The sequence below is a fragment of the Centropristis striata genome, chromosome 18 (assembly GCF_030273125.1).
Source record: "Centropristis striata isolate RG_2023a ecotype Rhode Island chromosome 18, C.striata_1.0, whole genome shotgun sequence".
NCBI classification, from domain to species: domain Eukaryota; kingdom Metazoa; phylum Chordata; class Actinopteri; order Perciformes; family Serranidae; genus Centropristis; species Centropristis striata.
The window spans coordinates 35,482,744-35,496,494 of record NC_081534.1 but is presented as its reverse complement, the minus strand read 5'-3'; the positions used below and the strand labels follow the sequence as shown (position 1 = coordinate 35,496,494).

The following is a 13,751-nucleotide window of genomic DNA, read 5'->3' as shown; positions in this document are numbered from 1 at the left end:
GAATTATTAGACCCTTGAGCCTTTATAGATGGTGTGATTATAGTACTTCATTTATCATGAAGTGAAAAATATATGATTGACTGAATGTTTAAATATAACATGGAGACACACTTTGATAATGATACTCACTTATTCCAGAAAGAGTTTACTTTGCTCACTGATTCACACGGCAAGTTATATATTGTAACATGAATTATAATTCAGAATAGATTATAATAAAGGTGATGAACAATGTTTGAGTTTCTACAGCTCTCAGCCTGGTCAAATGACTAATATCAAAATGTTCAGAGATTCCTTCCTGTATCATATTTTATTATATTTTATTACGTGTTAGTCTCTAACCACCCATCAGCTTCAGACTCTGAACATCCATCACTGAGTGGCACTGGTTGTAATAATATTTGTCAGTTTGTGGTGAACTTTGATAGGATGATAAAACTTTTCGAACAATAAAACTAATGGCACACACAACTGACAACAAGAAAAACACAAAGTAAAAACTGTTTAAAACAGAAAAAAGACTAAATGGCCAAACTTGTTCTGAGCACAATTGAATAAAACTGGATCCAAACTGATCACTGAACTGACTGAGCTCTCACTCATCACTGCATTCAGTAAATATATCAAACCAACATGTTTGATTCTTCCACAGAAACAGTCAAACACCAAAGAACATCAGGTCTGACACAACACTGACTGAACTCACCAGAATCAGAAACAGCAGTTAGAATCAGGCTGAAACAAACACAGGTCCTCTCACTAACTTAAAGGAGCCTTATTCTGTCATGAGCTGACTCACAGTCCAGACAAAGAAGGAGGCATGAGTGCTAACCACTACATCACCTTGTAGCCCGTCTTTACATTTATAACATACAAAATATCTGTATACATTACACCAGTGGTTCCTGACCCCTTACACAGTGTTTGGGCCTCTTGTCATGTTTCACAAATCCAGTTTAACCAAAGACAAATTTCAACTTTAAACGTCCCACAATTCATTATGTTTCAAGAGGAAAACTTCAGGGCTGAAAAATGAAGCAAACTGTCTCCAAAAGTAGGTCAATCGTCAGAGTTTCATGTTCAAAAATCAACTTTACAGCACAAATAAACATATTTAAACTATGAGAGAATTAAACAGTTTGGTCTCTAAAGCTACTTTCTCCCTTAACTGCTGTATGAGGGGTTCATTTTTATATGACTCATTTATTTAGATTAAATTAAGACTCTTAAGTTATGCATAATGAGAGTCTGTTCTGCTGCAAAATAATGTCTTTAACCCAGCAGCTGAGAGGATCTTTACAGTCAACACAGTTTAAAGTTTAGTGTCAACAATTCAGTATCACCTAAACGTCTCCCCATCTGTTCCTGAGTTTGAACATAAAACATTATGATGTCACAGTAAAGCTGACCTTTGACCTTTTGAATATAAAATGTTGTCATTTTACAGTTTTACCCTATTAGACATTTGTCATAATTAATGTATGAATTATTGATTTCTGTCTTAAAAAGTATTTTGTGATGTTAATGTGACTCTGACTTTCAAAATCTAATAATTTAATCTCTCAGTATGAGTGAACGTGTGTGCCAAATCTGAACAAATTCCCTTGCCTGCCCTGAGGCTTTCCCATATCATGTTCACAAGAACGGGACGGATGAACAGACATATTTGGCAGCCTATTGTGAAAAAGTACATACCCACTACCCCCCCCAATCAGGTAGTGTGAACTGATTACTGAGCCAACTGCAAACTCGTGTTGCTAACAGCCAATGAAAGAGAGGGTCTGTTTTACAGAGTGGTGTCCCAATCGAGAGACAACTGATTAAATCAAGTCGTATCATTTATTATGATTAAAAATTATTTATGATAATTGCTAATAATTCTGGTAGCCATCTAACCATACTTGAACCGAGAGACCCTCACAAGTATTGCTCAGGTTCTCCTTACATATTTGATTTCCCCATGGGAGGGATAGTATTTATGGTAATGCCCTTTTTTACATTAATGGTGCCCTGTGAAAGGTATCATTTGTTTGTAATCCTACATCCTAAATTCCCTACACCAACCTTTCTATGAAAAGCACCCCAAGAGTTCCACATTGATAGTTTAGTAACTTTTTGAGACAGATTTAGGTGAAATGGCTCTTTTCTTTGTTTTACAGAGTGGTGCCCGATCTACAGGTGACTTAGAGTAAATCAAGTCATATCATTGATCATAATTAATAATTATTAATTATGATAGTTATTAATAATTATCATAGCCTTCAAAACACACTTTTAACCGTGAAATGCACACGAGTGTTGCTCAGGTTCGAGGCATATGAAAACTCCAACAGTCTGTAAACCAAATCTTTGTTTTTTCCTGCATGTTGGGTTGCAGCATTAATACTACCCCAAAATATGGATATAATCACAAACTTTAAAAAAGCATCTACAACAAGTATGCAATCCCAAAAATGTATTAATACACCCACAAATTTGTTGTATTTTTCATATAAATTGTATATTTGTTTTCAATATTTGTCATAATGTCAAAACTCTGAACGTTTGTTTACTTGGATATATGGGTGCAAAGAGAAAATCAAATCTCTGTCTCAAAATATTATATTTATCTTTACATTTTCTCTTTAATAATGAAATTCTGAAAAAGTTTATTAAAGACAGTTCAGCAGTTAAAAGATAAACACACCTGAGCCAAGTGGATCCAAGGTGTCAGACCGGTTCAGACACTCCCTGCATTTTTGACTAATGATCACAATCAAACTGTTTAACTGAGAAACACAAACAACATCACTTTTAAATCTTTTAAACACCTTTGTTCTTTTAATTTAAATTCTGCAGAATAATTAAAATACATATACTTTTTAAATCAGCCATAGCATCAAGAAACATTCCTCCTGTGCAGTTAAACAGTGACGCAACACAATGTGATCAAAGTGATCCTGATGATGAAACATTTACAGATTCCTCTGGTAGGATTCTCACCTGCTGAACTCACTTCAGGTCGACTTACAGACACTTTCCACCTTCATGTATGCAGGAAACTCTGGGAGAGAAGAAGCTGCTTGTTTCTGTCTCATCAGTCCTGGTGTCTGTGAGCGTCTGAGCTGAGGATGCCGTCACACCTTCATAACTTCACAGTCCAAGTCTAAAAATAAAACAACAGAGTGACGTGAAAACCAGTCAGACCAGTGTCAGAAACCCAGTCAGAGTGAGGTAAATCAGATGTTGTAGTTCTATTATCTGTCCACTAGATGGTGCTACTTACCATCTGATGAAATGAGGCTCAGCACTGACAGATGAAAGGAAGCAGTTGTGTGGATCACATTGGTACTCAACTATATTTTGGACATGTTGGTTTGTTTTGAGGCAGACAGCAGCCTGAGATCCCGGACGGGCCCTTAACTCTGTTCCTCAGTCCTAGTTCCTAACAAAGGAGACCAGAACCTGCAGAACCTCGGGCTGCCACAGATATTGTTTGCTTTGAACCAGTCAGACATACTTTTATTGTTATCACTTCTAATCATGCTGCTGCTACAAAAACTGCTGCTGGAGATACAAGTTAAATAACAACTGTTGGGACTAACAAATTACTTAGAGGTCAGGGTCTGGATGTAGTTTAGCTTGTGTGTGGACTTTGTGTTAGAGGTCAGTTTTTGTGAAGACAGTATCTGTGAAGATTATAATATCATCAAGAAATCACAATATCAAAAAAGATCTGTACATTCACTCTGTCCTGCGCCTTAAATTCTGGCATTTTTATTTGAACTGGTTTTTAATTACCTATTACAGTAAAATCAAATTGAATATCAAAGTGCATTTCAAGTCAATTTTATCACATTTAAGCTCACAAGAACTTTTCCAACGGATTCTTCCACAGAAAAGTTTTGACTCTCCTGTACAGTTTAAGGTAATATATTCTGTTCCTGGTCTCGCAGGAACCTGAGTGCAGCATAAAGAGATGACTCCCCCATTCCCCACTCCCAAGGATGATCAATGCCACAACAGATGCAGTTCATTCAGAGTCCATTTATTTACATAACTCAAGGAAAATAGACAGCATGACCAACACAACAAACAAAATCTCATTTTAATTCTTACCTAGAAACTCAAAAGAAACTAAAGAAAAAACAGTCAGCTTAACTCACCACCTAAATCACAAAACATGAGAAAAAAAGCACTGCTCCCCCCTACAGCTCCCACGACTGCTCTTTAAGAAGATATTTACAATATGTGCAACAACGTCTGTCACTGTCATCACTGTGGCTGCCATTTTAAAGGAGGCTCCATCAACTGCAGGAATATGATGGCTGGAGAACAACTGATCCATTGGGAAGCAATTCTTTGCTGACATTGAATACAGTATTAGTCTAACTTTTAAGACCAATGACCAAGCATGTGATTAAGTGGTTTTCGTGAAGAAAACAAAAAAATAAAAAGGACAACTTGGATTAACCAGGTATGGGTGTGCTTGATAGGGCTGAGGAGGGACCTGCTCAACAAAGTAAGGTAGTCAACTTCATTAAATACACTGGATTTAATTTGCTGTATATCTGCAATTGGTGTTTTTTAATTCTCAAGTCTCCTGAATTTGTTAGGTGGGACTGAAACATAAACTCCTGCAGCTTTAACTGAACTGAATGACATGCAGCAACAAGATGCTGCTCTAAGAAAACTTTATTATACTGAATATTTAAGTCAACACAGTTTGTGCCTTTATAGTCAGAAATGTAATTGTCCTGGAATGTAGAAATTGTCTCCTCAGGGCTGAACGTTTTGTGTACAATAAGTGAGCCAAATGTTAACCAGAGTGATGCCTTGCCCATTGTTTAGACTACAGGACAGGAAGAGACACTGAGGAACCAAGTGACCAGAGCCGAAACCCAGGATGAAGAGGTTCAGTGAATGTGGTGTTGAAGGTGTGGAGGTGGATCAGTGTGTCAGAGGAGACTCTGTAGAAGGACAGAGAGCCTGCAGGACAGTCCACATACACTGCTACCCTACCAGAAGAGGAGGAGGAGGAGGAGTGAACAAGGACGGTCTTTCTGTAACTGTGCCATAAAGAGTAACCACCATCACAGCAGTCCAGACTCCAGGACTGATCATTTCTTCCAAACACACAGTCATCACTTTTTCCTTTTCTTCTGATTCCTCTGTAACTCACTGCTATGTGAACTCTTCCGCTCCACTCGACCTCCCAGTAACAGCGACCAGTCAGACCATCTCTACACAGCAGCTGAGGAGAGAAGCCAAATCTCTCTGGATGATCAGGATATGACTGTTCCTCTGTCACACGTGTCACCTTCCTGTTGTTTTCAGACAGTTTGAGTCCTCTGTTTACTGTGTTTGTGTCCAGTGTGAGTTGACAGAAATCTGATGGAGAGAAAAAGACACAACACAGCAGCAGTTTATCATCAGACACATCTGAAGGGTTTATTCTTTCTTTGTGTCCTGATGTTGATCACTTCTATAAAGTTTAATGATGACACCTGTTGTCAGTCATGTTTTAATGAATAAATATCACAACTATTAACTTTGTATTTAAAGCTGTTTTGTCTTCATTAGTCAAATGTAATCCACACTTACACTTCCTCAGACCAGGTGTTAACCTGTGCTCTCCACCATGGTCCACCCTGGAGGAAGAAACACAGACACAATGATTTTCTATCCAACATGAGTCCTAACTGCTGTTCAACATGAAGCAGAGCTCCTCAGTTTGTCAGTGTGACAGAGAAACAGGCTGAAACTGAGCGAAAATGAGGAGGAGAAGAAGAAGAAGAAGATGTGAAATACAAATATTAAGAGAGCGCAGTCACTACTGATCTGGTCAGTTTAGCAGGTATTCCAGTTAATGGTGCAATGGATATTACTGGCCAGTGTTCACTTTTGACCTCACCCTGTAAAGAATGTTTTATTTACTGATAGCAGTGATGAGCCTGTTAAAGATTGTCTAGTTAAATCACCTTCCAACGCATGTATCCACTATATATTGTCTTTCACTCACTACATGAAGACTTGGAGGGGTTGACTCTTTTCCCAACTACTTCACACTCGGCTGCAAACACAGTATGCTGAAGGTGCTGGGTTTGAGGTAGCCGACGGACCCATACCACAAACAAAATAAGGAGAAAATGATCCTACTATTGTACTGGTCTATCATGACTTTACTATTGCACTGGTCTACGTTGCCTTCAATATTGCATTGGTTATTATGACATCACTATTGGACTGTTCTATCATGACTTCACTATTGCACTGGTCTATTATGACTTTACTATTAAACTGGTGTATTATGACTTCATTATTGGACTGGTGTATCATGACATCAACATTGCATTGGTCTATTATGTCCTTACGTTAGGGGCACATGTTGCTGGGCAGAGCAGATGCCCCTAAATGCAAATCTCTCATCACGTATACCTCTTATAATAATCTAGTCTTCATTTATAATCACTTTTTCTGTTTAATCACCATATGTCAAAATGGACTTTTATATTTACTTCGATCTCAAGACTCTCCTGGTTGATCTATCTTTAGAAGTTCTGTTTTAAACACATACATACAAAGTACTAAAAGACTCTTGTGGTTGACTAATGTAATCGACTACTGAAAGTCTGTAAAGCGCTTAAGTCATGTGTAATGCTTGTGAATTTTTCCATCATCACATAATGTGTGCCTTGCCATGTGAGTTTACTCACACTCACTCCCAAAAGACACTGAAAATGACACCTGCGTGTGAGCTCTTGTTGTCTGTCCATACCTGAGATTCTCCAGTCTGCAGTGTGGATCCTCTCGTAGAGCAGACAGCTGCTTCTCTCCTGAGTCTCCTGGGTGATTGTAGCTCAGGTCCAGCTCTCTCAGATGGGAGGGGTTGGAGATCAGAGCTGAGGCCAGAGAAGAACAGCCTTCCTCTGAGATCAGACAGCCTGACAGACTAAAATTAAGGAAATTACATGAACTCAGTGTTTTAGTAAACCCTGTCAGCAGGAATATATCACATATGTTGATCAAATAAATGATTTATCAAAATTAACTGAAAGTGAAAAGTGAGTCCTGACCTTAGCATTTTCAGTTCACAAAGGGGACTTTTCAGTCCAACAGACAGCTGCTTCACTCCTGAATCCTGCAGGTCATTGTTACTCAGGTCCAGGTCTCTCAGACTAGAGGACTGGGAGCAGAGGACTGAGGACAGAGCTTCACAGCTTCTCTCTGAGAGCTTACAGGAGGTCAGCCTGAAGAAAATTGAGTCATGAAAAAACTGCAATGATTTTTTTCTCCTCTCTGTATTATAATATTCATGAATTGATTTTGTCAATGCACCTACAGAGCTTTGTTGGAGGCTTTGACCACTGGCAGCAGCCTCAGAAGAGCCTCCTCTGAAGTAGAGTATTTCTTCAGGTCAAACACGTCCAGATCTGTTTCTGATGACAGTAAGATGAAGACCAGAGCTGACCACTGAGCAGGAGACAGTTTATCTGTGGAGAGATTTCCTGATCTCAGGGAATGTTGGATCTCCTCCACTAGCGAACGATCATTCAGTTCATTCAGACAGTGGAACAGGTTGATGCTTCTCTCTGCAGACAGATCCTCACTGATCTTCTTCTTGATGTACTGAACTGTTTTCTGATTGATCTCTGAGCTACTTCCTGTCTGTGTCAGCAGACCTCGTAGGAGTCTTTGATTGGTCTCCAGAGAAAGACCCAGGAGGAAGCGGAGGAACAAGTCCAGGTGACCATTTGGACTCTGTAAGGCCTTGTCCACAGCAATCTGGTAGAGATGTTTTATTTTAGGTTTGTCTCTGAAGACGTTAGGTAACCAGGAGGTTGTTTGTTCTTCTGCCATCAGATTGACTCCAGAGCTGATGAAGGTCAGATGGACATGAAGAGCAGCCAGAAACTCCTGAACACTCAGATGGACAAAGCAGAACACCCTGTCCTGGTACAGTCCACTCTCCTCTCTAAAGACCTGTGTGAACACTCCTGAGTACACTGAGGCTGCTGTGACATCGATGCCACACTCTGTCAGGTCTGAATCATAGAAGATCAGGTTTCCTTTCTGCAGCTGATCAAAAGCCAGTTTTCCCAGAGACGCAATCATCTTCCTGCTCTCTGGATTCCAGTGTGGATCTCTCTCAGCACCTCCATCATACTTGATGTTCTTCAGTTTGGTCTGAACCACCAGGAAGTGGATGTACATCTCAGTCAGGGTCTTGGGCAGCTCTCCTCTCTCTCTGGTTTTCATCAGCTTCTCCAGAACTCCAGCAGAGATCCAGCAGAAGACTGGGATGTGGCACATGATGTGGAGGCTTCGTGATGTCTTGATGTGGGAGATGATTCTGCCGACTTGCTCCTCATCTCTGAATCTCTTCCTGAAGTATTCCTCCTTCTGTGGGTCAGTGAACCCTCTGACCTCTGTCACCATGACAACACAGGGATCAGCAGGGATCTGATTGGCTGCTGCAGGTCGTGTGGTTATCCAGAGGCGAGCAGAGGGAAGCAGTTTCCCCCTGATGAGGTTTGTCAGCAGCACATCCACTGAGGTGGACTCTGTGACATCAGTCAGGATCTCAGTGTTGTGGAAGTCCAGAGGAAGTCGATACTCATCCAGACCATCAAAGATCAACACAACGTGGAACTCTTCAAACCTGCAGATTCCTGCTTCTTTGGTTTCAGGAAAGAAGTGATGAACAAGTTCCACCAAGCTGAACTTTTTCTCTTTCAGCACATTCAGCTCTCTGAAAGTGAATGGAAATGTGAAGTGGATGTCCTGGTTGGTTTTGTCTTCAGCCCAGTCCAGAGTGAACTTCTGTGTTAAGACTGTTTTCCCAATGCCAGCCACTCCCTTTGTCAGCACTCTTCTGATTGGTTTATCTCTTCCAGGTAGGGCTTTAAAGATGTCTTCTGGTCTGATTCTTGTTTCTGGTCTGTCTGGTTTCCAGGATGCTGTTTCAATCTGTCTGACCTCATGCTCCATGTTGACCTCTGCAGTTTCTTCCATTGAGATGTAGATCTCTGTGTAGATCTGATTCAGAAGAGTAGAATTGACCCCTGCTTTGGTGATTTTTTCAAACACACACTGGAACTTCCTTTGTAAGTTGCATTTGAGTTTTCTTTGGCACACAGCAAGAATCTCTGAATGAATAAAACAAAGACTAATTAATTGAGCAGTTGTTAAAGTAAATGTGAGTCATGAATACATTTTCTAACATGTGCACATATCTCTGTATTAATAGCACCTTTGACAAATAGATCCTGGATGTGTTAGTAACTGTAAATCTATCCTAGTGTGATATGTGATGGTTCCATGAACTCTGTGTTCTATGAATAATCCAGACTTAATAACATATGGATTTAATATTGTCCAAGCAGTATTTTACAGTGACTTCTGTTTGTTACAATTTTAGCAATTTTGTTCTATTGATCTGTGTTCTCAGAGACACTTTACTTCTTATTTCCTTCACTTGACATTTGTTTGGTGACCTATTCCAAAATCCAATGTGCAACACATCACATCTGTATATCCTTGTATATAATAGAGAGATATTAGCTAAAAAGATAATGTTAGTTAGTTCAATGTTCAAAGTTCAATCTTTGTTATATCCAATTTTTTAAAATTCATAATGAATGCAACTTACCTGCAGGTTCAAAGGTGGTGTTAGATAATTTCTTCACAAGTTCATTCTGATTAATTTCCACTAAAACTGTTCTGGTCACTTTAATCGTGTTTAAACAATAATTCTGAACCATCTGATCCACTGTGTCCATCCGGTCTGCACCTTCCAGTCGACTCTTTGGGATTGCTGGGAGGCCTTCGAGGACTTCCTGCTGCTGCAGGTACCACTTGAATTTTTTGAAGTCCTCGGCTCCCAAATCTTCTAAAGTTCTTAAGAGCACCTCTTTAGGTGTCGCCATCTTTTCTCTCCCTGAAAATGTCCAAAAGATAAAAATCATCACCTTATACATGATATGGGGCTATGATGAATAGTTATGAGCCACGACAGCAAGTGGCTAGTATTACTTTAGAAAGTCTGAAAGTGTATCAAAATTGATAAGAATGAGCAGTAATCTTTTTTTATTATTTCTGTTCTGACATCCAGTGGCTTTGAATGTCTTCTGTTTCCCTCTATTTTCTTATTGTTTTCATAGATCGATCATTAATAGTAATTTCCCTCGGAGTTTCTATAAATGTATATATAAAACATTTTACAATAAAGTAACATTTTACGTACATAGTAAAAGCAGTACCTCTGTCCGTAACACACAAAACCCCTGAAACAAATCTTGAGATAATCTGTTTTTTGCTGACAAACCATGAAAATAATATGGAAAAACATGTGGACGATTCATATTTTTTGACAATCGTACCGCTCGCAGTGCTGGGACCAGTAGTTAGGCTCCGCCCACAAAATACATCATCGTTATTTGCAAACAGCACGTTGGTCTTTTGGCTTTTTGGAAGCTTTATAATTTCATTAAAGTCGTAAAACTTTTCAAATGGTCTGGTGAAAATTTTGATATTTTAGGGGTCTTGCTAATGGGCGTAGCAAAATACCTCAGTGGCGCCCCCCATAACGTTTAAACAGACTGGAACCCAATGGTGAGCTTTCACGTGAAGTAACAAAATTTTCAAGGCAAATGTGGAGATGCACCAAAAAAGCCTCTTAGACCCATACCCTAAATTCAACAGGAAGTCGGCCATCTTGATTTCAAATTGTTTTGGACCATTTCCAGGTTCCAACTTTAACAAACTCCTCCTGGAGATTTCATCAGATCAACTTCAAACTTGTTTTGTGCCATCTTCAGACCTTTGTGATTAAAATGTATTTACAGCAATGTTGGAGAAGTATTCAGATCTCTCACCATGGGCGAGGCTGGTCCATTTTTAGGGGTGCTTCAACACCCCTAAAACTTGGAGTAAGAAATGTTGTTATTCTAAAAATTTTGTTCGTCTTTGAAAAACTTAAATGATGTCCAAAACAAACTCCGTAGTTTGTGGTTTAAATGTATATGTAAAGGATGAAAATGAAAACACCCCCGCTTCGCAAATGGTATCATCCTCCTCTCAGCGCTCCCTCTCCTGGCTGCACCACTCCGCTGGCCGACCGGCATGCAGCGACACATGCAGAGTGAGAATCCTTTAGTTGTCGTGTTGTGAATCAACTAAGTAAGTTGCTCCAAAGCTCTGTCTCATACTTTCCTTTTAGACTGGAGTTGTTCCGATTCCGATACCATATCGGCGAGTTACTGGAGTCCAGGCACCGTTTTCCAGTTAATTCGGTTAGCTTCGTTAGCGCCATTAGCGCAGCTACAGTCAAACTGGAGCGGTCCGTTTATTAATCAAAAGGAGCAGTGCGACAAATTAACTGCGTACCGGTGAAGTGTGTACTTGTGTCTCTGTTGTTAAAGTTTATCGTTACTTTAGAGCAGGGGTCTCAAGCTCAAATTACCTGGGTGCCGCTGGAGGCAGTATCAAAATCACCAAAAAAGACACAATATTACTATTAAAAAAAAAGACACAAAATGACAGAAAAAAGACTAAATTACTTAAAAAAGACACAAAATGACAGAAAAAAGACACAAAATTGCTAAAAAAAAAAAAAAAAAAAAGGACACAAAATGACAGAAAAAAGACAAAATAACTAAAACAGACACAAAATGACAAAAAAAAAAAATTGCTTAAAAAAGACACAAAATGACAGGAAAAAGACAAAATTACTAAAAAAAGACACAAAATGACCAAAAACAGACACAAAATAACTAAAAAAGACACAAAATGACAGGAAAAAACTAAATTACTTTAAAAAGACACAAAATTACTAAAAAAGACAAAATGACCAAAAAGACACTCAATAAATAAAAAAGACACAAAATGACCAAAAAAAGACACAAAATAACTAAATAGGACACAAAATGACAAAAAAGACACTAAATAAATAAAAAAGACACAAATTGACGGGAAAAAAATTGCTTAAAAAAGACACAAAATGACAGAAAAAATACACAAAATGAATAAAAAGACACAAAATGACCAAAAAAACTGAAATTAATTAAAAAAGACACAAAATGACCAAAAAAAGACACAAAATAACTAAAAAGGACACAAAATGACAAAAAAAGACACAAAATAACTAAAAAGACACAAAATGACAGGAAAAAAAACCAAATTACTTAAAAAAGACACAAAATGACAGAAAAAAGACACAAAATAACTAAAAAGACACAAAATAACTAAAAAGACACAAAATGACAGGAAAAAAAACCAAATTACTTAAAAAAGACACAAAATGACAGAAAAAAGACACAAAATAACTAAAAAGACACAAAATGACAGGAAAAAAAACTAAATTACTTAAAAAAGACACAGAATTACAAAAAAAGGCAAAATGACCAAAAAAAACCTAAATTACTTAAAAAAAGACACAAAATGACAGAAAAAAGACTCAAAAATGACCAAAAAAAGACACAAAATAACTAAAAAGGACACAAAATTACCAAAAAAAGACACAAAATGTAGGAAATGGTCTGCTACAATATATTTGTGTATGATTGTCAGTGCCAAGGGAAAGAGAGAAAGATGGCCTATATTTTGCATTTTGTTGTCCAAGTAGCTGTTACTTTGTTCAGTGACAATAAAGTTCAATCTAATCACTTCTAATGACTGTTGATTGAGGGTGTGTGGTGGCAGCGGGGCTCAGTGGGGCTCAGCAGCCCTAAAGCTCTGACCCTAGACTTGCCCCTGTCTCTCACTTAATAAAAGTACTAACACCACACTGTGGAATTACTCCACTACAGTAAAAGTCCTGCATTCAACACCTACTGAAGTAAAAGTACAACAGTATCAGCATCAAAATGTACTTAAAGTATCAAAACTAAAAGTACGCATTATGTAGAATAACCTCACTCACATTGCATATATACATGATCAGATAATTTGTGTTGATGCATTTATGTAAGCAATGTTTTAATTTTGTAAAGACAATGCTAATTTTAACTACTTTAATTATATGAGGTTTAATGTAAAAAAAATGTCTCATGACTTTTAATTGATCATGTTTTTTATGTTAAATCTCACACTGAAAAGTAAATAAAGCTTAACCTTCCTCTTGTGTTAGCTTTCTGTTACTATCCATGGTGTTAGCAGGTTGGTTTTGACCCGAGTCTTAAATGATCCATAAAATACCCTCCAAACAATTATTTATCATCCAATTTGTTTCTTACCTCTTTTGACAGCATACCCCTCATTTTCAATTTAAAAAAAATGTAAAATGGACCTCAAGAGAAGTATATAATTAAATAACAAGGTTATTATGTTACCTGACTATTATTGAAGGGTATAAGAAGACATCTCTCAAATAAATTGTTTCATTTATTTTTTATTTTAATATTATTTGCATCTATGGTGTTAGGGTCAAATTTGACCTAACTTAAATACAAATTAAAAAAGAAAAGCAGAATAAGTAATAATACAAAATGTAGATGTGCAAATTAACAACAAGCAATCAAGCCAAGCAAGCCATAGAAATTAAGAACTAGCGCCAGTCTTTGTGTGCAGGAACATGTATGTGTATGTGTGTGTATTTAGATGCATGTGTGGCAAAAAGTGACACTTAGTGTGTTCTTTGCAGAGATATTTTTGTAGAAGCAGAATATGTTTGTCTTTCTGTTCTTATTGCATCAGACGTGTCTGTGTCTTCTGGTTGACACTCCACATGGTCCTCCTCAGAAACCTGCTCATCCACTATGCAGCTCTGCGTC

At 38.0% G+C, this 13,751-nt stretch overlaps 1 protein-coding gene across 1 annotated transcript; it reads right to left on the bottom strand.

Annotated features, from left to right (window-relative positions):
• Window positions 1–3,987: 3,987 nt before the first annotated feature.
• On the bottom strand, window positions 3,988–9,943 carry LOC131990914 (NLR family CARD domain-containing protein 3-like). Its single transcript, XM_059356140.1, has 6 exons — window positions 9,632–9,943; window positions 7,322–9,128; window positions 7,056–7,229; window positions 6,758–6,931; window positions 5,584–5,630; window positions 3,988–5,370 (listed from the first exon to the last, which is right to left on the bottom strand). The coding sequence occupies exons 1-6, from the start codon at window positions 9,906–9,908 to the stop codon at window positions 4,832–4,834; spliced, it is 3,018 nt and encodes a 1,005-aa protein (XP_059212123.1). The 5' UTR covers window positions 9,909–9,943; the 3' UTR covers window positions 3,988–4,831.
• Window positions 9,944–13,751: the final 3,808 nt, after the last annotated feature.

Bases quoted from the DNA above. Each gene is read 5' to 3' on its own strand.
- LOC131990914 (XM_059356140.1), bottom strand. From the start codon at position 9,908: ATGGCGACACCTAAAGAGGTGCTCTTAAGAACTTTAGAAGATTTGGGA. The intron at 7,230-7,321 runs GTAGGTGCATTG...AATTTTCTTCAG, and splicing joins AAAGCCTCCAACAAAGCTCT to GCTGACCTCCTGTAAGCTCT. The intron at 5,631-6,757 runs GTATGGACAGAC...TTCTTCCTCCAG, and splicing joins TGCAGACTGGAGAATCTCAG to GGTGGACCATGGTGGAGAGC.